Source organism: Podarcis gaigeae (genome assembly GCF_964106915.1).
Source record: "Podarcis gaigeae genome assembly, chromosome: 3".
Lineage (NCBI taxonomy): Eukaryota > Metazoa > Chordata > Lepidosauria > Squamata > Lacertidae > Podarcis > Podarcis gaigeae.
In genome coordinates, this window is record NC_139680.1 from 91979421 (window position 1) to 92006042 (window position 26622).

Genomic DNA, 26622 nt, shown 5'->3' on the forward strand with positions numbered 1-26622 from the left:
CCTACCCCTGCCCCAGAGCTTAAACTCTCCCCTTCTTCCATGTCATGATCACTCTCTGCATGTCTTTCTGCTTTGGAGTCTCTGTTGCTTGACCTGGCACTGCCCCATTACTCTTTAGGGAAAGGGAAGGATGTACTGTGTTTCAGAAAAAATAGTGTTGTGATTCTTTCCTTGACGCTGGAAACACCTAGCCAGTCAGGATGACACAGTTATTTCCTTCCCACAACAGATCCACAGGAAGCTCTTCAAAAATATATCCACCTATCTTATTCTGATTGTGGCCTAGGACTAATCCTAAGAGGAGACAGCTGCGTCAGGCCAGTGGCCCATCGATAAGTCCACCATCCTGTTCTCACTGTGGCCAACCAGATGCCTGTAGGAAGCCCCACAAGCAGGACCCAAGCACAAGAGCACTCTTTTCTCCTGTGGTTTCCAGCAACTGGTGTTCAGAAGCACTGCTGCCTCTGACCAAATCAGAATTCACGCAGGATGCCTCAACCGATCACTGCTGCATTTTAGTTGTGAAACTGATAGCCAACACTCCACTTCGGAGAGGCAGGTGGTGTTGAATTCATTGAAAGCAGGAGCAGGGGGGAACCACGACAAGATCATGTTGGTTTCAGTGCTGCACTGCAAGACAGCACCTTCCTTTCTTGCAATGCAGCACAAAAAAGTCCCCAGCACCACCTTTTAGCCAATTTCTGCCACCTCCTAGCCCTTTGTCTGGCACTTCCTTCCCCCTCTCATCCCTTAAAAGCTGCTGCTTCTTTCCCTCCCCTTCCTCAACCTCTTTCTCGCCACTACGTAAACTACTCTGTCCAGTGTGTTTTGCCTACCGCTGGCGCCACCTGCTGTAAGCTGTCCTGTCCTTTCTCCCACCAGCCCTAGCAGGCAGCAGCTTTCAATGTACAGTGGTGCCTTGGGTTAAATACTTAATTCGTTCCAGAGGTCCGTTCTTAACCTGAAACTGTTCTTAACCTGAAGCACCACTTTAGCTAATGGGACCTCCTGCTGCTGCCGCACCGCCGGAACACGATTTCTGTTCTCACCCTGAAGCAAAGTTCTTAACCTGAGGTACTATTTCTGGGTTAGCGGAGTCTGTAACCTGAAGCGTATGTAACCCAAGGTGATTGTTGTTTAGTCGTGTCCGACTCTTCGTGACCCCATGGACCAGAGCACGCCAGGCACTCCTGTATTCCACTGCCTCCCGCAGTTTGGTCAGACTCATGCTGGTAGCTTCGAGAACACTGTCCAACCATCTCGTCCTCTGTCGTCCCCTTCTCCTTGTGCCCTCCATCTTTCCCAGCATCAGGGTCTTTTCCAGGGAGTCTTCTCTTCTCATGAGGTGGCCAATGTATTGGAGCCTCAGCTTCACGATCTGTCCTTCCAGTGAGCACTCAGGGCTGATTTCCTTCTTGCAGTCCATGGGGCTGTTTGATCTTCTTGCAGTCCATGGGACTCTGAAGAGTCTCTTCCAGCACCATAATTCAAAAGCATCAATTCTTTGGCGATCAGCCTTCTTTATGGTCCAGCTCTCACTTCCATACATCACTACTGGGAAAACCATGGCTTTAACTATACGGACCTTTGTTGGTAAACCGGAGGTACCACTGTATAATAATAAACGCTACTAATGAGCTCATGGTTTTTGCAGGTTATGTAACCAAAACAGGGCTAGGTTAGTAGAAGTTGAAAAATGCTTATGAATACAGCCTAAGGGGCAGCCCCCCTCCCCCTGCTGCAAAAAAACAACAACAACAAACCTCAGCCCAATGGAGGATTCACTCCCCAAGGAAGCAGTGATGGCCACAAACTTAGATGGCTTAAAAGGCTCAGACCAACTCATGGAAGATAGCTATATTCTATCTCCACTGGGAATCATGGGAGGGCTTACCGCTGTGGCAACAGGATGCTGGTCTAGAAGGACCATTGGCCCAATCCAGTAGGCTCATCTTGCATTCTTGTGACTGAGCATGCTCAGTGTTACACAATACAAAGTGCCAGGGTGAATCAGAAGACTCAAGTGAGGGTGGAAGTAAGTATTATGAAAGAAAGCATAGCTGACTAGAGCTCTGGGCAGAAGCACTCTGCACAGCAGGGCCCACTTCATTTGGTTAGGCTAGAAGTTTTGTAATGCACAGGACTATCTCAAAGGCATCGCCTAACCGGTTCTTTCTATTCTGAATTAATAGTCTGCAAAAGATTGGTCTTAACGCTAATAATGTTGAATGAAGCAGTAATGTTTTTAGTGGCTTTGACAGATGATGGCTCAGTCTTCTAGCATTATTGATGTACGGTGTATTGGGAAGAGAATTGGGAATATTACAGGCTGTTTGATGTCCAGCACCTGCTTGGATTTAAAAAGGGTTAGTCATAGAATTGCTCACTTGTTTGACTTCTTTTCAAAAGGCCTGTGCGAGCCTGCAGGTTATCAATTAAAATATCAATATCTCAGTTTGTGAGCTTAAATATAACAATGTGTCTCTTAGTGCACACACAGATTTTTTGGAAAGCAAGAGACTGAATTTGCCTGCATTAGCATAAAATTCATTACTGAGTGAATGGAAAGCCTTTATTCCCATGGGTGTAACTGCAATAAGAACGAAGTACAATTTGAATCAAGGATAACTTGCTATTTTTAAACCTGCTCCATTATTCTTTCATCTGTGGTCCTTACTTTGGGGGGGGGAGAGCAGCAGGCAAGAGGTTGTTTTTTAATAATAATAATAATAATAATAATAATAATAATGAAATAGCATTTGCCTTACCTGTTTAAAATGTATATATTGTTATTTGTGTCTGTTTCCAATGCATTCTAGGTCCAAAATACACACATATCCTCTTTTCTCCAAAAGATAACAACACGCTAGCTAACATAATTGTTGCTTTTCATTACCACAGATAGAGAGTATTGTTCTTTCCACTCTAGTGTGTGCCTTGACTCTCCTCTTGTAGTCTTCCGAAGACATTTGGCTTGACAGTTGATCTGTGCTAGTAGGACTTCATTGGGAGGTAATTGTGGGAGCTCATCCCTGCACACTGCTGTTCTATAATCAAATATCTGGAAATGGTGATTCCTAATAGACAAACGAGCCCGTGTGGCATTGTTCATTTTACTTCCACTCTATTGTTTTTGGTTCCTTAATATTGTTGTTGGTTTTTTTAAGTTTGTTTTTTTTTGAATAATATTTTCTTGTGTTACAAAAAAATAAGGAAAAGTATGTTTAGTGTCTTCACTTTCAGTTCATGGAGTCTTTTTCGCAGTTTAGGCAATGCATTGGGCCTTTCTGAATGTCAGAAGAGGCAGCAGGTGGCATTGCTGCAGGCTTGAAATTTTGCTTCTTTAAAGTAGTTAATCTCTCTGGTGGAAAATCTTTTCATGTTGCTTGGCGTTGGATCACTGCTCTGTATTGACACATCTCTGACAGCCTGTTATCTATGCCAGACCCTTGCAAATCAACACTATTGCAAAGATGTTTAGATAGAGAAGCAGAGAAATGGCTAGGGACAGCAGGTAATAGAGTGTCCCCTAATCAGCTAAGATTATTCTTGTCAGAGAGGCTTGCTCGTTGAGAGAGCTTATCAGCAGTTTCTTTCCCTTGGTTCCTTCCCATTTAGAGCAGTTGTTTTAAGCCAAACAAGGAAAGCGTTTCAGACCTTCCTAATGAATCATCTTGCATTCCCTTAGGTTGAGTCCAGCTTGGAAAAGATGTAGAATATTGCTTTCTGTGTGAATTATGTGCTCTAGTTTCCAGATATTATAATTTATAAAGCTTTGCCTAGTGAAAATGCAAACAAAGCCATGTCTCCAGGGCATGCAGAGTAGAAAGTGTTGCACATTACAATCAGGCTCTTCTGAAGGTTCGTTTAATGTCTTGTTGTGCTTTTTTGGGTAGGTGGGGTAGGGAATTACTTTTGAAATACATTATTCATGTAAGTAGATGCATAGGGAGAAGTTACTGAATTGTGATTTCTGTGGGAAATCTACTGTTGTGAATTGATGCGTGCATTATTTATATCTATGCAGTAGGTCTTTACTGCATAATAGAGGCATGAAATCCAAATACAGCAGCCGTTGGAAGGAAACAGTGAACAAATTTGCTCTTTCCTGGAAAGGAGCCGAGTCTGACCCTTTTTAGGTAACCCAAATCTATCTCCAGTGCACTAGGCACCTGCTGCTGTTTAATAATAAATTAATATTCTGCAAGTTCAGCTATTGAAATGAAAATGCTAGGAGCAGGAATTCAGTATGCAGAGCTTGTGACACAAAGAGTGCAATCATACACTTACTTGAGAGTAAGTCCTTTTGGAACTTATCTGAAGGGGGTGGTTCTGTTAACTATTTTGGCTTGAGGTAGCGGATTTGCTTTCTAGTCTCTAAAGATCCATTACATAAATGATGCTAAGACCAAAAAAAAAAAAGGGGGTTCTTTTGAGTCTGTGTATATGGTTAATGCAGCATATAACATTGGCAACAGATCATTCTTAAATTGTAAAAGGAAGGGCGCCAGGGCTGAATTCAGCCCATTAGTTTTATCCCCTTGCCTGGAAGCCCTAATCTAAGTGAGAGTGGTTGTGGTTACCTTTTCTTTAGCAATGAGTAAATGGAGAGTTTCTGGAGTCTGTGTGGATACGGTATGGAGCTAAATTATCCAGTGCTTTCTAAACAGCTGCAAAACTGCTCCTAATGTTGCATGTACAACTATATTTAGTAAAAAGTACTATGAATTCAAATAATTGTATCTGTAAAATAGGAATGCCAGTTACCTGCCTTACTTGATGTGTTAGTGAATGTTTATATAATACTCTGCACACCAAAATGCCAATTTAGACACCTGTTGCTTGCTTCTTTTCTTTGTAAAACAACCCTCATAAAATAAACGAAATGCTGGTGGCGAAATATAAAACTGTTGATGTTTCTTTTCATATGTACCTTTTTGGTCAGTCCTTAACATCTGTTGCAGGTGTATAGTACAATTCATTGAAAGGTTTCCTTAACAAATCAGAAATCAGTGGGATGAGTATTTTGCTGTGTACTTCATTGATTTCGTCAATTTCATTGAGTTTTACAAATGCCGACCTTGTGCTGGATTGCACTCAGCATTCATCCCTTCCTGATGGTATTAGGAAGTGCTTCTGTATTCTGAACTTTTCTTTCTTTCCTCTTTCCAAGGAAGCATTTAATGTTTGGTGTATGTATATCTGCACCACAGACAAATAGCAAGTTCCAGTAGAGATGGAAACATTTATCGAAACCAATAAACTAATTGAACTACTATTCCCCTTCCTCCACCTGAAATAATTATTTGTGTACTTGTAGCTTTCTGTAGTCTTTAAGAGCTGGAGGTGATAAACCTCTGTCGCCTGAACTACGTTAGAGATGTCAAGGCTGAATTTTGAATGCCTAGGTAGTCCTCTTCTATTAAAAAACAACAACCCTCATTTTAATTACTTACTTATTTATGAAAATATTTATAGACTGTGCCCACTCGTATAAATTTTCAAGCTTGTGCCAAGCCATATACATAGGTGCAATAAAGCAAGATACCACAAAACCATTTCAAAATAATCATTATAATGACTGGGAGAATAGAGGCAGAAATTGCTCTGTAGTCTGCTGGGTTGTGTCTTGTTAGTTTTATTGCCTTGGTATGAAAATTATAATTGCCATTGCACAGGGCTCAGGCTTGTAGTTTGCTAATATATTGTTTTGTAAATGGCATAAATAAAGGGATGTGCACAAGCTTGTTTGTGTATTGAGATTGCATGCAATCAGATGTCAAGGAAATAAGCAAATATCTTGCTTTTAAAAGACATCTGAAGGCAGCCCTGTTTAGGGAAGTTTTTAATGTTTAATGCTGTACTGTGTTTTTAATATTCGGTTGGGAGCCGTCCAGAGTGGCTGGGGAAACCCAGCCAGATGGGCGGGGTATAAATTATGATTATGATTATCATTCAACATTGCATTCAGTTTATATTTATTGATGTCAGTCATGCAATGTTGTACCTCACTCATCCTCACGTATGTTTGGTCTTTTTGTGTCCAAGTTTGTCCACTACCTCCTATGGTGACTCATGGAGATTACATTTGCCACCCGCGGCCTTGCGAGCATTACAACCATGGGACTGTGGTTGAGTTCTATTGTGATCCTGGCTACACTCTCACCAATGATTACAAATATATCACCTGCCAGTATGGAGAATGGTTTCCGTCATATCAAGTATACTGTGTCAAAACAGGTAATAAACAATAACTTGAGAACCTGACTTGTACATGAAAGTTTAGACCAGGGTAGTCAGCCTTTTTATACCTACCACCCACTAATGCATCTTTCTTGATGGTAAAATTTCCTTACCTCCCACCAGTGCTTGATGGAAGGAGGATTCAGCTTGTGCCGTAGAACCCCCTACCGCCCACCTAGAATCCTGAAATGCCCACTAGTGGACGGTAGGGACCAGGTTGACAACCCCTGATTTAGACAGTAAACATTCAGGCAAATAGAAGTGGAAAGGTGGGGTCCCCTATTTAACAGTGCACAATCTTACCAATGTAGCATTTATTTTGGTTTTGGTTGTTGTTATATTGATGTGTTTATATGCAGATAATTTTTAAAGGACATATTATATATACACAGTACTCCAGGTGTGGTCTGACCAAGGCAGAATAGAACACAACTATTACTTCCCTTGATTGGCACACTATACTTCTGTTGATGCAACCCAGATTAGCATTGCTTTGTTTTGTTTTTTTTTGTTTTTTTTGCTCATTACACTGTTGACTCATGTTAAGCTGGTGGTATACTAAGACCCCTAGACCCTTTTCACATGTTCCACTGGCAATCCAAGCGTCCCCCATCTTATATGGGCTGGTTCTTCCTGCCTGAATGTAGAACCTGAGATTTATCACTATTGAAATTAATTTTGTTAGTTTGGGCCCAGTTCCCCAATCTCTTAAGGTCATATTGAATCCCGATTCTGCTTTCTGAGGCATTAGTTACCCCTCCCAGTTTTGTGTCATCTGCATGATTGTAAAGTATTTAGGCCCTGATCCTTTATGGCTCTAATTAAAAGTAAGTATTAAACCATTATTACCTAACATGACACTTCTTCATTATCGTTTGTGCCACAGAACAAACTTGGCCAAATACACAGGAAACTCTCCTGACAACATGGAAGATTGTGGCATTCACTGCTACCAGTGTTCTTCTGGTGCTTCTGTTAGTTATCCTTGCCAGAATGTTCCAGACCAAATTTAAGGCACGCTTTCTTCCAAGGTTAGTAACGCTTTTCTCTTATGTTCTCCTCCTTCTCCTTCTCCCAGTAGTTGGCAGTGTGGTACTGTATTTAATCCTTACTTGATTTTACTGCACTATATTCTTTTTTAATAAATATTGCGAACCACTCTCTTATATGTACCATCAAGGGTGGTAAACAAAAGCTCTGAATGAACAAGCAAATCAATAATGTCCTTTCAACCCTCTTATCTTAAACTAGGGTGGCTGCCAGCAGTGGCTCCCTGTTTGTGAAATGCTCTCCCCAGGAAAGTTCTCCTGGCACCATCATTATATGTATCTGTAGGCAAAAACCTTCATCTATAACCAGGCCTTTGGCCTTTAACTATCTGTGACCTTTTAGAAGTGGGTGGGATGTTTTTAAAGTATTTCTCTTTCCTCTTGGTTTTAATGTATTCATGTGGGATTTGTTGTCTATTTGTTTAGTTGCAGGTCGCTTTGGGTTGCCCTGGGCAAAATAAAGCAACTGACAAATTTAATAAAAGTAAATAAAGTTGCCATTCGCAATTGATGTGTCCGTCGCCTTAATGCACAATACAGATGCAGTATGCCATGAAAGTTAGCTGAGATTTTCTCACTGCCAACCCTGGATTTCCCAGCCTAACTTGTGATTCTGGGAATCTTAATGTAGGCTGGTGTTCACAGTGCGGAATGAGGAATAAGAGAGTTCCTTATCTTTGCCACCCAGCTGCTTGCTTTCCTTCTCTCACCTCTTCCCCAGTTTGCTGGAGCTATTTAGTTTATTGTGACAAATTGCACATGGCTATCGGTCTGAACAGATACCTGGGCATATTTGAAGTAAATATTAATGATGCATTGCCTCAATTTCAGGTTATTAAAAACTTTCTAAGTGGTGAACCTCATACGTTGCTGGAAGATGATATTCTGCCATTCACACTCTCTCACATACACACTCACGCACCCCTTTCTCTCCTTCCAATATAGAGGAGCTCAGGAGAATTGCAGCAGTGGCCCTGACTTCGTGGTGGTGGACGGTGTTCCTGTGATGCTACCTTCCTACGATGAAGCTGTGAGCAGTGGATTGAATGCCTTGGCACCTGGATGTGTGTCCCCTGCTGGCCAGGGGTATGTTTTACAGGCTGATGATCAGAACCCTCCAGCTTATCCGGGGCCAGATGACTTGGGCAGGTTGCCAGCGGAATTTGATACCCGTGACAGCATTTCAGGCTCTTCGGAACTTCTTCAAAGTTTGTACACATCTTCTGTGTGTCAAGTGGGAGCACATCCTATCTCAGAGAGAACTGATGCTATCAATAGCACCACCGGGGAAGTAGCATCAACCAGCCCAAGCATTGACATTGCAGATGGTAATTTTGATTTTTGAACATTATGTGAGCTTGTTTTAGTGTCAGAGGGTTTTTTTCCCATATGAAGAAGCCATGAGATTGTGCTTTGGAGAAGGAACCTAACTGCATATTGGGTCTTTCTTTCTGTTCCAGCCTATGTCTCTTTTGCTTCTGACTTAAAACAAAAAACAAAAAAAAAAAACAACAGCAGCAGCAAATTCTTTACAACTCAAAGTTTCACCACCACCTTGCATCAGATTCTACCAAGGATTTGTGCCTAAAAATTCCTTTATGGCAGGAGAGGGTTAACGTGTTCCCCACTGCAAACGACTGAACATTTGCTGGAGGTCAGCTTAGCTAGTTTTCTTGGGTACATGGCACATCTTTAAAAACATGTGGAGTTATAGTCTGGGCCTGGAGTATGAGAGTAGCCCAAAATGCCCTGTTTCATCAGCCTATGCCCTAGTTCTTTTTTTTCTTGGTGTTTCTTTTCTTTCTTTTTTTTTTTAGTAATGAGCGCACACACTACATTACAGTAAAATTCAACATAGTATCTACCTAGTCTTTTGTTACTCTGTCAGAAAGTCCAATCCAATTACCTTGTTGTAATATTGATTTTTCTCAACATCCAGCTGTGTATTTCAATGAGCTATGTATAGTTTACTGTGGTTTGTGTAATGCTCAAAGTCAGAGTCAGTGGCAAACTGGTGTTAGCGGCAGATTTAATGGTCACCTACTCTAATGAAGACATACGCTAAGTCATCTTTTATGCTGAGAGCAAATAATAATAGTAATGATAATAATTTCATTATTTATACCTCGCCCATTTGGCTGGGTTTCCCCAGCTAGTAAGATCACTCTTAGGATCTGACATTATTGAATAGGTTCCCCGGCCAATGTGATTTTTGGCCATCTTTAAAATTTGGCTTGCTGGAGGTTTCATGGCCTCTTATTCCTCTGCATATTGAACTGCTTCATGAAACATACTAATTAAATGACTCCAAATTAGTCATGAGTCTGTGCCAGGCTTCAAGCACAGAAGCTGAATGGGGGTGGGGGGTGGGGAATTGAAACATCATTTAATTCTCATTCTGAAAACTAGCCTGGCCTAAGAAAGAATAATCAGAGGACTACTTCACTGCACAGCCACCTGCAAAGTGCTTTGAACAATTAGTCTGATTTGTATGCAGCCACTTAGCATACTTTGTAATTGCACCAGGTCGCTATGTAGTAAAGTAAAAGGAAAAAAATGGGTTGTCTGACTCCATGCATAAAGTGCCTTAACCTCTTAGCAACAGTGGCCCTGTTAATGGCATGTTATAGCAAAATAACATTTCAGGTCCTCCCTTCACAGAGTTCACTATTAAAACCCAATTAACTCTTTCTTTTATTTTCTAGAAATTCCATTGATGGATGAAGACCCTTAATCTGCACAAATCTTGATCATTACCTGCTCACACCTCTTGGGGGGGGGCGTAAAAGAATCATGCACATATGTATACAAACATACCTATATATCTATATAAATCTCTATATAAAGACTGACTAAATATCGGGGGAGGGCATTTTCGGTTTTTATAAATCTTCCACATTATGATGTCACCAGATTTTTTTGTGCGGATATCTTAATCAACTTTGGGGGTTGAGAGCATCAGCTATTCAACGGCAGCTTTACAAAAATGAATCCTGAGGATTTGATGAGACTAGTCACTGCAAAAGAACTATAGATTTATGGAATAGTGATGAGTGTATCTGCATCGCAGGAAGTCTTAACTGCTCTTTAGAAACACCAGTGAAAGTGGTTTGTGGCACAGGTACAAACTGCCTAAAGAAAGCATGTCAGATGATGTAAATTTTGCTTTATTGAAGCTGCTAAATATTTATGATGGACCACAATTTACAAAGGAATCCTAATTTATGGGGTGCGGGGAAATAAACAGTGTTGAAATTAAAATTGGGAAAAGGTCATTCCTGAATGGTCTGTTTTAACCATGCTTGTAGAGAGAAACTCTTGTGGTGATGTCATTTAAAGAGGCGGCTGCAGCAACAAAGCACCTGAGTTCAAGAAAGAACTTATCCTGGGTAAAGGTATAATAAAAGGAAAGAAGAGGCTTGAGTCATGATCTAAAGGTTTTGTTTTTTGTTTAAAAAGAAAGATCTAAAATAGAAGTATTTATGAAACATCATCACAATTGCATTGCATTTGACTTGTTTTTTCTCATGACTGTTCCAAGTTCTAAACAAAAGTAGCAAAGCCACACTTAGGCAAATGTTGAAATAGTAGTGTCTCGCACCCATGTTTAATGAGGCCCCTGAGAAACAAGAGGAAGGCAATGGTATTGGTTGAACCCCAACTCAAAGAGGAAGTCTCTGCTTAAATAGGTCAGTGAGGAATGAGCATGCTCAGTGGCAACTAATCGTGGGGTGTTGAATGTCTGCTGAAAAAGGAAAAGAGGAAACTGGGGAGGTGGGTGGGACGGAGGGAGGGAGGTTAATTGGCCTGTTTGAGCTACTTACAAGGAGGAACATCCTGGAGGAAGACCAGGTTGGCTCTGTTGTGAGATATCAGTATTACTAGTTACTAGTGCTTTCACACCTAAGCTGAGGTTTGTACTAAGAACTTTATAGAGCTATACTACACATGGTATGATCAGGAACGGTTATAGTTCAGTGACAGAGCACATGTTCTGCATGCAGAAAGAAGGGTTGGGAAAGACTGAAACTCTGGAGCTAGGTGGATCAGTTGTCTGATTTGGTATAAGACAGCTTCCTTTTTTTCATTAACACAAAATGCCAGACTGTATACAGCGGTACCTCGGTCTACGAACAGCTCTGTTAATGAACTATTTGGTGAACAAACTCTGCAAAACCGGAAGTAGGTGTTCCGGTTAGCGAACTTTGCCCTGGAAGCCGAACGGAATCAGAACGGTGGAAGGACACCAGTGGTGGGAGGCCTCGGTAGGGAAAGTGCGCCTCGGTTTAAGAATGGACTTCCAGAACAAATTAAGTTTGTAAACCGAGGTACCACTGTATCCGGAATTTTCTTCAACTTCTTCCTCACTCCCAATCCAGATCACAACTGTGTTGATTAACCTTTTTCTTTTGTTCCATGGTCTTGATTGTTGTTGCTGTTCTTTTGACACAAAAGCAAAGCATGGATATCATTTCAGGGAGGGAAAGGGCAGATTTCTCCTCCCCACTCAATACATCTAAGCTGTTACTTCAGCTACTGTTAAATCCAACTCATTTAGGCTTCCTAGCTCCACACGCTCAAGTATTTGAAGATAAGTACAAAAATTATCTTCCATAATACAATGGCATTCATTTTACTTATTTAAAATATCTCTTAACCACACTTCTTCAAAAGATTCTAGCGATGGAATGCAAAAGTGTGACTAATTCACACAGCACTGCAACATAAATACAGCTTAAAATGAACAAACACATGGAACAGAATGCAACGCCCCCCCCCCCCAAAAATAGGTTTTTGCTCTGGATTTTCTGCTTTCTAAAATGCTTGTGCAGATAGGAAGATATTTGCATGGTGCACCTGTATCTTGACCTGTGACAATAACAATTTGTATATATCTAGACAAACAGTTAAATAAGACAATTTTGGATGCTTCCCAAATGTGTGCACTTTTTACTTCTCTAGTGTATGTAATTTCTGAGAAGAATTTTCTCGATAGCTTGATACTGGTTGGTTTAGGAAACAATACCTTTTCCCAACCGTACAAGCATTGCAGATTACAAATGCTATTGACATACTAGCTACAACTTGCCATTATATAGCCTCACAGTAAAGCACAGAGAAAATGCAACTGGGTTGCTTTTAGATTTTAAATCGTGACTTTAAAAAAAGTCCAGGAGGAGTACCACCTTTACTACCAATCCAGGTATATATGGTTCATTTTTCTATAGTAGAAGAAAGAGCTCGTTGTAAATGCTCTTAAAGATCCTGAACCACTTCTTATTTTCAGTCTTAAGTGTATAATCATCCACATACACAATGAAAATGCTCTGAAGAGTCCACTTGTGTAGGTACGCAGTGATAAAAAAGATGAACACTATAGGGAAATGGGAAGGAGGGATTATGTAGGTTGGCAGTGCAGCTATTGTGCCTTATATTTTTATTTTACAGCTCATGATAATGAAAATAAGTAATGCTTGAAATAAGACAAAGCATCCTGGAAATGTATTTGCAAGCAGGGGTATTTGAGTCAATTGCAATTGTCTGAAAGCAATGGCTGCTCAAGAACCATGCACTGAACAGTGTAAACAGCCTTGGGAAACTGTCATGTAACAAACAGCATGTATTTTTGTCGGTGTTCTATGGCTGCTGAGTAGTATCCAAATATTCCCAGCATTTGTTGTGGGACTTAGAGAAAAGTGTTGCTGTAATGTATCAAAAATCTTCCATTTATTTTGCCTTCATGTCTGTTGATTTTGAGGAATGTTGGAGATAAAAACCTCATGAGAGTCCCATTTCAGGTGGATAATTCATAAGCATTGCTCCCAGTTAATGGGGCCATCCCTCTCCTGTGCTACATCATGAACTCTTGCTATATCCATGCCCACTTGGTCCTCTGTTGCTGGTCCTGAGGCTAAGGAAAGTTCAGAACTTAAGCCCCACCTCCCAATTATAACTAGAAAAATCCAAAAGATATGGTATAAATTCAAGTAAATGTATTTGCGGTGGCATTTCGTCCATGGAAGTTATTGTCTCTACGCAACTCATCATCCAATCCTATACATGTTTAATCAGGAGTAAATCCTGCTGAGTTTAATGAGAATTAACTCCCAGGAAGGGAGTTTACAAATCTGATCTTGGACATTTTAGATAAAATAGTTTCTTAAATGTGGCAACAACAGTTTGTAGATAGTTCATCTGAACCTGTCTCATGACTGAATGGATCAGATCTGTCTCAGGCTGCTGGCGAAGAGCACCTGAGGTGAAGTGGAAAAATATCAGGTAAGAGGTTTTTTTTGTTTAATACATCTCCTTAAGCCATTAAACCATCACCATTTTAGGCAACTAGAGTCTGCAGTGCACAGAAGTAGATATCAAAGTCTTCAATGGCCACATGTGCTACCCTTTTGAACTTATCCTGCTGATTCATTTTGTGGTTACTGAATCCTCAGGTATTGCAATAAAACAGTCAAGTGACGCCTCTGATGCTTAAAACACTGACCTTTTAAAAAATGTAACTCTACTGCAGGAAGGGAACAAAGGCTTTGGGGCATGATATATGTTATAGACAGCTATTTTGTAATGGAGAACTCCTAAAACTGGTTCTAGGAAATATTTTTAAAAGCTTTACATAGCAACCCCACACTCACATTGTGCTCATAGACTCGGGATTGAAGATGATCTTAACAGTTTGGAGAACTGGGCTCACACCATCAAAATAAATTTTAATAGGGACAAATGTTAGGTTCTACACTTCGGCCGGAAGAACCAGCTGCACAAATATAAGATGAGGGACACTCAGATTGCCAGTAGTATATGTGAAAAATACCTAGGGGTCTTAGTAGACCACAAGTTTAACATGAGTCAACAGTGTGATAAAAGCCCCAAAAATGTTAACACTATTATAGGCTGCATCAACAGACATACAGTGTCCTAATCCAAGGAAGTAATAGTACCACTCTATTCTGCCTTGGTCAGAGCACACCTGGAGAACTGTGTCCAGTTGTGGGCACCACAAGTTAAGGATGTTGACAAGCTGGAACGTGTGGAGAGGAGGGTGATCAAAGGGTCTGGAAACCAAGCCTTATGATGAATGGTTGAGGGAGCTGGGTTTGTTTGGCCTGGCAAAGAGGAGACTGAGAGGAGATACGATAGCCACTTTCAAATACCTAAAGGGCTGTCACATGGAAGATGGAGCACACTTGTTTTCTCCTGCTCCAGGGGGTAGGGCCCAAGCCAATGGCTTCAAGTTACAGGAAAGGAGATTCTGACTAAACATCAGGAAGAACTTTCTGACAGGAAGAGCTGTTCCATGAGAGGTAGAAGTTTTTAAGCATGGGTTGAATGGCCTTTTGTCATGTATTATCTAGTTGAGATTCCTATATTGCAAGGGGGTAGGCTAGATGATCCTCAGGATCCCTTCCAAGACTACAATTCTATGATCTTGTACTGATGGACTGGCTCTGCAATAAAGATCCCCAGGTTACAGAGTACAGCCAGCATGGTGTAGTAGTTAAGAGCAGTGGACTCGTAATCTGGTGAACCGGGTTCGCTTCCCCGCTCCTCCACATGCAGCTGCTGGGTGACCTTGAGCTGCTGGGTGACACTTCTCTGAAGTCTCTCAGCCTCACTCACCTCACAGAGTGTTTGTTGTGGGGGAGGAAGAGAAGGGAAAGGAGATTGTTAGCCGCTTTGAGACTCCTTAAGGGGAGTGAAAGGTGGCATATCAAGTCCAAACTCCTCCTCCTCCTCCCCCTCCCCCTCTTCTTCTTCAGCATGGCCAAGGCAATTAAACATCTCTAACATTTTTTAAAAAAAAATTATTAAGAGTCCAGATCATTTTATGAATAACACTGGCTCCATTTCTTTGCTTACCATTCTCTGTTGTGAAAACTCCATTTGCTATACCGACTACTGAGCTGTTCAAAGAAGTAACTTTCCATTATTTGATGCACCTGCATGAATATTTTGTCTATCAATGTGCAGAATTATTGCTGAGCTGCCAGCTCAACAACAACCAGCTACATTAAGCTAATGCATCAAAATCTGTCGAAATTCATTTTGCAATGCTCTCTGCCATCTGCCCTGGAAGTGGGGGCAAGATGCTGCCTCTATGCTGAAGCTTGCTGCTTCTGACCTATCCAGGCATATAAAGCCCTCCAAACCATGTTTGTGTGTTCCTTTGTGTAGTCTCTCTCTCTCTCACACACACACTTGCTTCTGAATTATCTAAGTGCATAAGCCCGTTTGCCATTTTTGTGTGGTTCCTCATCCTCATTCTCTCTCTCTTTCTCATTATGGTCTTTGGGAGGCTTCCAGCATTCATGTATTTCTTGTCCTCTCCAGTATGACAATATTGTGACTGTCTCGCAGTGATTTGATGCCTTGTATTTCCCCCTGCTAATTACCTTTTCTATGCCTGTGTCGTCATTGTCTGCCTGACAACTAGGGGCGTTAAGCAAAAAACAGGTTCCCCGAGACGCTTTTATCTTCCCTCTGCTGACATGGGCATGCTGTCATTCAACAGTTTGCAAGGTCTGTACATGGGACATTAAAGTGGTTTGGAAATATGATCCCTTGGGGGCTCAGATGCGTCAGACTCTGGAGAGAGAGAGAGAGGGAGAGAGAGAGACCTCTGCATTGGCTTAATACTGTAATAGAAATGGCTGATGTGATATCTTCTGCAGTCTAAGCCAGTTAATGTGATTAGCTTTCTTTAGCACTACTATACCCTGCACTTTATAATCTGCATTTCATGGAAAGCAGCTAGGAATGCATTAAGGATAACTGTAGACTGATTTGATGCACTTGTCTCCACCTGGTGCTGAATAGATGAAACCTCGCAGCAGATGCCAGGAGCAATTCCTTTGTCAGCAGCTAACTGAGAATCCTTTGGATTTGCTTATCTCTGGAGCCTGTTTCTCATATGAGGCATGCCAGTTAGAGGAGGGCTCCTGTAAATCACTCCCACGTTGGAAACATACCATGGAAAGTGGGCCCGCTTCACCTTTGTGTCGCCTAGTTGCTTGCGGGTGCTATACAAAGCATGAACTCATGAGAGTGAGCACTGAGCTGCTTAAACCCTACTCAACCAGACTTGCATGCGTCATCAACAAAACATGCCCACATGTTAGATTGGTGTGGGGAAATCTTGGCAATGTAATGACACCAGTTTGTTTTGTGGTCAACGTGACCTCGAGAGAATTTCCCCAGAAAGGGATAATGATCAGGAAAGACCATCTATCATCTGAGTTGGATTTGGCTGGGATGCTAAACCAGGACCTTCTGTGGCCACAATCAACGCTCTAGAGCACGCTGGCTAAAGAGGTCTAGCTGACCCAAACACCCCACTCTTTTTAGCCTTCCATTGCTGCATGTAGGCATTTGACCTGTTGCATTTTTAACTTTAACCTGTGAATTTAAAATCAGCAAACAAAAACTTAAGAGACAGGCATCATTTATGAATTTATTATATTGTTATATTTTGTTTTGAGGTAACAAATTCAAGTAACAATTTTGTGAGTGGCTCATAAACCTAAAAGTGGTAAAATACAATTAAAGTAAGAATAACAAAATTACATATCCCTGCATCTCTGTTTGCTAGTAAGTAGCTTGCAGAAGATTTCTCTGCCTGATTTTGGGGCATTCCTTCCTTCCTTCCTTCCTTCCTTCCTTCCTTCCTTCCTTCCTTCCTTCCTTCCTTCTCCTCTCTCTCTCTCTCTCTCTCTCTCTCTCTCTCTCTCTCACACACACACACAGTAAGGCTTACCATACAATATATACTGTTCAGGAGTGCTCCCCATCTCTCTGAAAAGGGTTTTTTTTTGTCAGGGGCTGTAAAGAGCAAGGGAAATCTAGAAAGATCACTTGTGTGGGCTGCCTCCCAGTCACACAACCATTGGATACAGTTCAAACTGGGGCGTCATGTATGCTCATGCTATGGAAGGTAGGTGAGAATGTTTTAGGGAAGAACGTTGGCAGCAATAGGCTCTGGCTGTAGCATTTTGCACCAGTATGCACTAATATCTTACACCGGTGCATGTTTTGCACATAACACCTGCCAGTGCCAACCCAATCCTGCTTGGTTTGAGCATGATCACTTCCCTTCCTCAGAATCTTCAGAAAGAGCTGTTTCCTTCCTCCATTCAAAGGTGTGCTCTGGAAAAATGAACATTAGCCTGTTTAACAGCAGCTTGTAGGAAGGTGTGGCAAGCAGCCCTTCTTGGATGTCAGCCCTTCTTCCATGTCTCACTGCCAAAACAGTAAACTCAGTGGCATTGTCTTGACAAACAGACTGATAGGTTCATCAGCTTATCTATCAACTAAGCAGAACACTGCACAAAAGCACCATATAGGAGTGTTGGCAGTCTCAAATATTTCCTGTCCCTGTGTTAATTTTATTTAAAGCATTTCGGTACCAGGGTCACTCACAATATCACCAAGGCAGTTCATCAGTTATACCAGGGTGGTAACAGAACTATATTGGATTGCACTTGTTACATCTAACATCTCCATGAGTTAATTAATATTTTGTTTGTTAACTTTGCTGCATTAAACATGCATTCTGTAGCTGACCTCCTTTGTAATGTTCTGTTTTGAAATCTTTTAATATTTCAGTTTCCTGTTAATTATGTTGCTCTGGGTGTATACTTTATATTTGACTTTCTTTAGCAAGGTTATATTCTGGATTGTTTTAGTGGATATTTTAATGTAGGTTGAAGAAGAAGAAGAAGAAGAAGAAGAAGAAGAAGAAGAAGAAGAAGAAAAGAGCCACTTTGGGTGGCTAACTCCTAAATATCTAAACAGCTGCCTTCTATTTTTTTTAAAAAAATGAAGCACTATAAATTCTTCAAAACTATAGATTTGCAGATATTGAGTGCTTGTTCCACTATAGCACTTGCGTCTATCACTTATGAACTATGTTCTAACACTAAATTTTTAATTTGCTGCCAGCACAGCATAGTTGGTGATTCATCTATCCTTTCAGTCTGTTCAATCTGAGATAAGATCTGTGAGGATTTTTCTCCTTCCAGGCAAATAAATATTATTTAGAAGTGCTGATCTGATTTCAGCATGACAGCACCATATATCCTTCATACGAGGCAGAGAGTCAGACTTCCCCTAATTGTTTGTGACATTAATTAAACATGTTTACAATGGTTAAATACATAATTTAATTCCATAAATTATGAAAATCTGCCTTCCTTTCTTCTGTCACATGGGGCGCTTACAGGAGTAAACACTGTTCTAGAGCCGAAGTAAAATACCAGTCGGAAATTTTAAGTCATGGGGGACAGAGTGCACAATGGGAGCTGCGGTTGAGTCATGAAACATATTTTGCATGCATGAAGCCTCAAGTAAAAATCCCTCACATATCTAGTTAGCAAATATATGTTGGATGAAAGCCTGGGACTTTCTTCTGAAAGCCAGGCTTTGCTTCAGAGATCAAGGAAAGCTGTTACAAATTATTGCTGATAGTACTTTGCCCTGACATAGTATAAGGCAGCTCCTTGTATCATTAGCATCTTGAGTAAAATCATCTCTCTCTCTCTCTCTCTCTCTCTCTCTCTCTCTCTCTCTCACACACACACACACACACACACACACACACACACACACAGTCTCTCTCTCTCTCTGAATGCCTGAAGCATGTCTGTGGTATTTGAGTGTTTTAGTTTATCCCTCCCCTGTTATGAATGCATCATATCTCAGTATACCAGTTGCTGGAAATTGCAGGTGGGCAGAAAACTGTGGTTCTCATGTCCTGCTTGCAGGCTTTCCACAAGCATCTGGTCAGCCGCTGTGAGAACAGGATGCTGGACTAGATAGGCCATTGGCCTGATCCAGCAGGGCTCTTCTAAATGCTGACCTAGCCATACCTCCCCTTCCCTGGCAAATTGCCTGGAGCGACCTAAGTTGTTTGGGTAATGTGACGACTCTTTACAGGGGGCTAATGTGGCCAGAAGCGTTTACTTCAAGGTGGAGATCTGGCATGCTGGAAATGTGAAATCCATCAGCTTGAGAAAGTGAGTCCTCCTTGACTGATGGGGATGGGGGTGAGAGAGAGAGAACAAAATAAGCAGCAGCTTGAAAGAGAGGCTGTGCACACATTTCCATTTACTCAGGCTCCAATGTGCTCTCACCACTGGTGTTTGAAGCCCAACACACATGATGCTAGTCATAAACCCATATGTATTCTGTAGCTTCTTGAGAAATACTCCCGTGTCATGTGTTTTCCCTCAAGCCAGCTTCTATTTACTTTGGAAACGCAAGCCATGGTTATCCTGAGTTGTGTACACTTCAGACAGCTGCTGTCCATTGAATTGGAGCTGGGGACAGGAGAGGGTTGCAGGTAAACAAATCAGATAAAACACATTGGGTGAAGACATCCTCAGCACCCCACAGAATATACAGCAATGTAACAATTTGACTTGATATGCCGTGGGGAGAAACAAGCTCATTGTGTTTCGAGCCACTAATGTGATAGCAATAATGGGAATGGGATCCAATACTGTGCTGGCTGTGTTAGAATGTTACACAAAAATGTGTGTGTGTGTGTTACTGTCATTGTCTGTATAACAGGAACAGGGGAAGATAGTGTGGTCTGCTTCAGGCTTGAAGGAATTTCTGTCCCTCAGATGACTTGTGCTGTGTGGATCTGGCCTGCTGTGCTGGCCTTAAAAAAGGTATTTGTAACCTGAAGTGAAAAGTCGAAAGGCTCCTTTTCCTAGCTAATATTTAACTAGTACAATGAGCTAGAGTTTGTATGTATGGTGTTTCCTGAGGAATCTGTCCGCTGAAGTTACCGTTTCATGTTGAAGGTTTCAGGAAAGGAAAAGAGACGAAAATGCCCAAGTCCCAAGTTCAGTACTGTCACTGGGGGCTCAGGTGGCCTGGATGGCTAAGAACAACCTTTTCCAGCTACAGCTGGTTCACCAGCTCTGGTCCCTTTTGCACGCCTGTACACACACACACACACACAACATACTCTATCCAGGCAAGCAAGAGATGTTATCACAAGTTAAGGACACATTCCAGCCAGATCAATGCACTCCTGGAGGGCTTGCAGTCCCATGAAGGATGTGGCCTGGGGAAGAGTCCCAAGGTGCAGAAAGGGAGGCCTGGAGGACATGAGGTAACCCACTCTTGGTTTAGAGCAGGGTTTCCCAAACTTGGGTCTCCAGCTGGTTTTGGACTACAACTCCCATCATCCCTAGCTAGCAGGACCAGTAGTCAGGAATGATGGGAATTGTAGTCCAACAGTTTGGGAAACCCTGGTTTAGAGGAAAGAGAAAGGTGACAGTTTGCCCATGAAAATTACAGTGGTCCCTTGGGTTAAGTACTTAATTTGTTCCGGAGGTCCGTTCTTAACCTGAAACTGTTCTTAACCTGAAGCACCACTTTAGCTAATGCGGCCTCCCGCTGCTGCCAGCCACAATTTCTGTTCTCATCCTGAAGCAAAGTTCTTAACCCGAGGTACTATTTCTGGGTTAGCGGAGTCTGTAACCTGAAGCGTCTGTAACCCGAGGTACCACTATATGACAATTTACCAAGGGTCAAACTGAAAAGCAGCACGCTTCAAGCTAAATATGAGGAAATAACTTCCTCAGTAATAGTTTGGGGATTTTGTAACAAGATAACCAGTTCCACAAAACGTTGAGCACCTGAGGCTGGGGGTTTGTCTTAGGGGAATAAATGAGGATGTAGAAATAGTTAACAACAGAATGGGCAGAATTTCCCCCCCTCGTATAATACCAGGATTCTGGGGAGTGTCACCCAATAAAACCTATCTGAGTTAAGGCAGGACAAACAAAAAGTACTATCCTACAAAATACATCATTAACATTTGAAATTGATTTGCTAGCTTTGATAGTTTTACAGGGCTAGACAAGCTTGTGGAGAATAACCTTTAACCTTGGTTATGAAACAGAACCTCCATGGACGAAGATGGCAGGGTTCCTTCTATTTACTATAAGAGAGGCATCAGCTTATTTTCCTTTGGAGAGAAATAACCAAGAGGCAGGGACCTCAAAACAGCCCAATGTGGAGAATCCTCTGTGACCATAGAATGCTTCTTCAGTGAAAACAGAAAATCGGGGAGGAGGAATGAAATGGAATGGCTGAGCTCTGAAAGGGCAGCGACTGAAAATCAGTTGCTGCATGCAAACAACTTGCTGTGGCTATCACCTCCCTCTGAGGTCCTCCCTGTTAATGTGACAGTTGCCAAAAAACAAACACACACTGGGGAACACTCTGGGGGGAAAACGTGCACTCACAGACTTCAGACTACTGTACTGAGGATATTTACATTTGCCTGGTACCCCAAAGTGTGAGAGCAGATGCACTCACAAATAAAACATATAGTTCAGCCCAATGGATTACAAGGTGGGTGTGTTACGCATGACTATGCACAAACACATCACTGCGGACCAGATTCATTCAAGCCCTTGTGAGCTTTGCTATTTGTAGATAAAAATTACGTTGGAGGTTAGAGTTGTTGCTATTTTGGTACTGGAGAAAGAAAGACTCAGTATCTATTACGAATGATTTATTTTTATTAGACCAACATCCAGTTAATAAAATATCAATGATCAGTTTTTATACCTGCTTTTTGGGAATGAGAGATTGAAAATATTATTTGCAAACTGTGTTGCTTTGAAATAGTCCTAGAGCAAGGTGTACTGCTTAGTCAAAGCTGGATAAATAATTCAGTGTTTGTTTTTTCTTACAGGGTTAACCCAAGCACGCCCCTCAAAGAAATAATATCCTTTTTTGTAAAACATCCAACAAAATGTCTTATCAACAAGTAAATGCAATTAGATATAAAGTAAATATAGAGTTGTCAGGGTGAATATAGAGGTGTCAAGTTCTTCTTTCATAGTCCACAGTACATGCAAATTTCAGTGTTTTTATAAACTTCAGTAGTGAGATAAAGGGCAAGTTTAGAACTCTTTTTCTTCTTTTGGATTCCTCCAGAAGTAAAGCTCTTGTTATAAGAAAAATAAACTGCTCTTTTTCCCTTATGAGGTACCCAAGAGCCCATATAGAGTCCTCTTTTTAGGTTCTTTGTCGGTAGGAGGAAATAACAGAGACCAACCAGAGAATATTGAGAAGCAAAGCAGCTAGTAAGCCTGATCTTTATTAACTGTTGCAACAAGGTGCTCCCCCACACACAGGAGAAAGGAGGACCCAGAACAAAGTTGTGCCTGCCCTTATATAGACATTTTAAATTGCCCGCCCTGGAGTCCAAGACCACCCCCAGAAACATCATACCTACATCACAGAAAAGGCGGTCTACAACAGACATCTGAGTACGCTGTTTATCTCTTGTTTGGCAAGTTACCTGATTGCCTTATCTGGGTTCTGGCCACTCTTTTCTTATTTTAACTACTTAATTCTTGAATCTAGGTAGCAGGTCATAGGCTCACACCCTGTTCATATCTTGAATGTGCCCTTAAGACAGGATTTGTGAGGAAAGAGACAATGGGGAGGTTTCCCATTTTGACCTTGCAGAGAAATATTTGAGGTCAATTTGTTCAGGACCTAATCTGGGGGGTTTCAGACATGTGGTTTATATATACAGTTATGAACATTTTTTATATATAAATATGACCTTAAAATTCTTATAACACTCTGTATCAGATTGCTCAATATCTATGAAAACGCTACAGCCACCCCTTTTTGGTCTGCTAGAATACTGTCTCAGAAGAACTACACTACTGTTAACTGCAGAAGGTGAGGCTTATAATTATAGAATCATAAGAGTTGGAAGGGACCCCAGGGGTCGTCTAGTCCAACCCCCTGCAATGCAGGAATCTCAACTAAAGCATGCATGACAGGTGGCCATCCAGCCTCTGCTTAAAAACCTCCAAGGAAGGAGTCCATAACCTCCCAAAGGTGTTCCCTCCACTCTGACCAAATCACCAAAATCTCAGCCTCATTCTTTGAAAATCACTGGTTTAAATAGCTTCTCTACCTATATCAGCGGTAACCCATGTGGTGCCCTCCAGATATTGCTGCACTACAACTCCCAACACCCATGACCATTGGCTATGCTTGCTAGGGGGCTCATGGGAGTTGGAGTCGAATATCACCGAGGGCATCACTTTGGGAACCCCTGGCCTATATGGTAAGTGAATGTTTCCTCTCAAAGGGCAAACAGCTTTGTGAGATGGGTGGGAATTTTAAATCTGGAAAACAGTGTAGGGGAAATATGGGGTAGATTCCCACACCACTAGTCCCTGGTCCAGGCCCGCCCCCCCCCCCCCAGCCCTGTACCTTCTTTAAAATGAAGGAAAGCCTGATTGCAGACTTTCCACATCAGTCTGACACTCAGCATATGACCTGGAAGAAGACAATACGTGTCAGCCCCTATCAAGAGCCAGCTTTTTAAGAACTAAATTAGTTTCTATCTGGAAGCTGGTTGGCGCGAATGTGGGTTACTACATTCTTCAGGGCCAGTCCTACCTTTAGACAGTGAGGCAATTGGCTCAGGCAGCAGATGCTGGAGTAAGAGGTGAGTGGCAGCAAGGTGTTGGAGGATATATCTGTGTGTGCTACTCAGCTTTCCCAGCCTTCAAGTGTGGCATATATGGAAAAGTAGGGGTCACCATCTTGAAATGGATGGGGGTGCCATCTTTACCTTCGCCTCATGCAGCAAAATAGCTTAGGCCAGCCCTGGTCTTCCCTACTCTGTCCCCTTTTTTCCTTTCATGTGTAGAGTGTGCATTATTGGACTGGCTCTTCTATACCACTTAGAGGAGCATTTTACTGCTTAATGTCATATTAAATAATAATAAAGATGACTGATGAGCAAAGACCAAGCCAACTGGCATTATCAAAAGCACCTATTAGTAAAGGCTGGCATTTCAAAGGGAGAACCAGCTCCTACAAATTAGCTCCTCTTCCAAGTAGTTTGCTTTCCCCATATTTATGCTTAGATTTTGAGGAAAAACCAGTAATTCATCCACATTAGTAGGAGCCTTTATACAGGGTCCTAAACATGCTTGATGCAAATGCATATACACCAACCTCTCTATGGATGTCAAACACGAATCCTTTTTTTTAAAAAAATATTTTTATTAAGGATTTTCTTGTTTTACAGAAGTGTAGTGCCTCGTATTTTTTTCTTCTTCTTCTTCCATGTAACGTTTTTACAAATCCGTTTCATTTGTTGAGGCATTAGGGGGAGAAGAAAACAGAAAGAAAAAAGAAAGGGGGGGGTGGGGAGAGGGAGGATGGATGGGGTGGGGTCGGGTGGTGGTGTTTCTATTATGTTTAATGTATGAAGAGTTTGGTGTCAGCGTTGCTTGTGTTGTTCACTTGTGTTCCTTTGGTGGTGAGAGAGGTTGGGGTTGGCTTAGGGTGTGATTGTTTGCTTGTGATTGGCTGTGGTGATCTTTGTTTTCGTGTGTGAGTGAGGTGGGTGGGTGTTTTGGATCAGGTTAGCCATATTGATTTGTATGCTGTTGGTGGATTATTGTCATTGTCCTGTTGGGCTGTGTATGTGATAAAGGGGAGCCATACCGGGGTGAAGGCGTCTTCTTCTGTTTGTCCCTGTGTCAGTTTCAGTTTATTAGTTAATTTTTCTAGTAGGGCTGTTTCCCATACTATTTGGTACCATTGGTCCACGCTTACTCCTGACGCACGAATCCTTTTTTAAACATTCAGTTACTTTACAATGAATCATACATATTTTAGTTTATTTTGACATATTTAATAAGTAAAAAAAGTATAAAGTTGAGTATTGCCTTAAAACAAGATATCCCAGAACATCCCCAACAAAAGCCATCTCTCTTAAAACAAATTCTGCTGTTTTTCATTACTTGTTCTTATGAATCTGGATTGTAGCTGTTTTAATTGTGCAACTTTAAAAGGACAGCAGATAAGATCTAGGGTCTAAATCTAGCAATGTTGCTCCATGTTTTCTTAAAGAGTTGTGGAGGAAGAAGGACATCACAACCAATTGGGTGGTTATGCATGAATTGTTGTCAAAGTCCCATTTCCCCCTTCTGAGCTTGTTTAGTAGGTCTAGGGCCTTTTAATTTCCATATTGTGCCTTTGCTGATGCTGTTGTGTATACCATAAATGTAAAGCACTCCACACAAGAATCCTGACAACTGTAGTTTACCCTTCAAAGGGCTACGATTCCCAACTGACTACAGCTGTCAGGATTCTTTGGGGGACACAAAGAGTTTAAACATGCTCTTAAATGTATGGGGTGCATTTTTATAAGTAACAGTGTATTTTTGTATTATTTTGTCTGTTGTTGCTTCACTTTTCTGTGCAATGCTTACAGATTTTTAAAAATATATTAAACAGTATAAAAATTAAATAACCAATCCATCAAAACCCACCCCAGTGCAGGAATCACAGCTAATCAAATCCTTATATTGGCAGGTGTGTGAAATAATCCACCCTTGTTGGTAGAAGCCTATGCTGGGAGTTAGAGTACTGTAGTTGCTTTGGAAGATGATAATCAGGTCCAGAATTGGCCTCCACAGTCACCTACGGACTCATTGTTAAAATCTTGCTTATGGAAGACAATCTCTCGGCTACGAGTGATCGCCAAAGAAGAAGAAAGAAGATGCTGGGAACATGTTAGAGATTTTATAGAGCATGCAATCCTTTGGATGCATACTCACTGGACTTCTAATAATACAGTGGTACCTCGGGTTATATACGCTTCAGGTTACAGACTCCGCTAACCCAGAAATAGTACCTCGGGTTAAGAACTTTGCTTCAATCTGAGAACATAAATCGTGCTTCAGCAGTGTGGCAGCAGCTGGAGGCCCCATTAGCTAAAGTGGTGCTTCGGGTTAAGAACAGTTTCAGGTTAAGAACGGACCTCCAGAACGAATTAAGTACTTAACCCGAGGTACCACTGTATATTCGAAGCACAATCTTTCTCCTCAAATAATTCTGAGCGATGTAGTTCACACCTCTCAATTACAGTTCCCAGCAACCCTTAAACTACAGTGCCCAGAATTCTTTGGGGGGAAAGGAATGTGCTTGGTATGTGTTTCAAAGGTATACTGGAAGAACAGGCAATTTCAGTGATCTCCAGGACACCTCAGCTGGCCTTAGGACGACTTTCTGCAGGAGCCCCAATGGCACCTGAATTTCGCCCTTTGGAATTTGTTGTTCCCTGACTGCCTGGAGAAGCGCACGATTTCCTGTCAGGGCTGCGCAGAGGATCCATTGCGAGGATCCTCGCTGCAGTGTGGATATACAGAGAAAGCGTGGGCCGCTCACCCGGTCCGCCGCCTTCCTTAAAAGTTGGGGCAGTTCTTTTGTGGCAGTGTTAAGCCTCCCTGCCTTGTGCAAACCCACC

General features: G+C 41.7%; 1 protein-coding gene across 3 annotated transcripts in view; it reads left to right on the forward strand.

Moving 5' to 3' along the window:
- The window catches only part of SUSD4 (sushi domain containing 4), a 73294-nt gene extending 61227 nt beyond the window's left edge, over positions 1 to 12067 (forward strand). For all 3 annotated transcript variants that reach the window (XM_083733512.1, XM_083733513.1, XM_083733514.1), the window contains 4 exons: positions 6049 to 6240; positions 7130 to 7274; positions 8238 to 8620; positions 9998 to 12067. In XM_083733512.1, the coding sequence (XP_083589638.1) occupies positions 6049 to 6240; positions 7130 to 7274; positions 8238 to 8620; positions 9998 to 10026 (749 nt within the window). In that variant the 3' untranslated portion in view covers positions 10027 to 12067. The remainder of the gene's footprint in view (positions 1 to 6048; positions 6241 to 7129; positions 7275 to 8237; positions 8621 to 9997) is intronic.
- The last annotated feature ends 14555 nt before the right edge of the window (positions 12068 to 26622 follow it).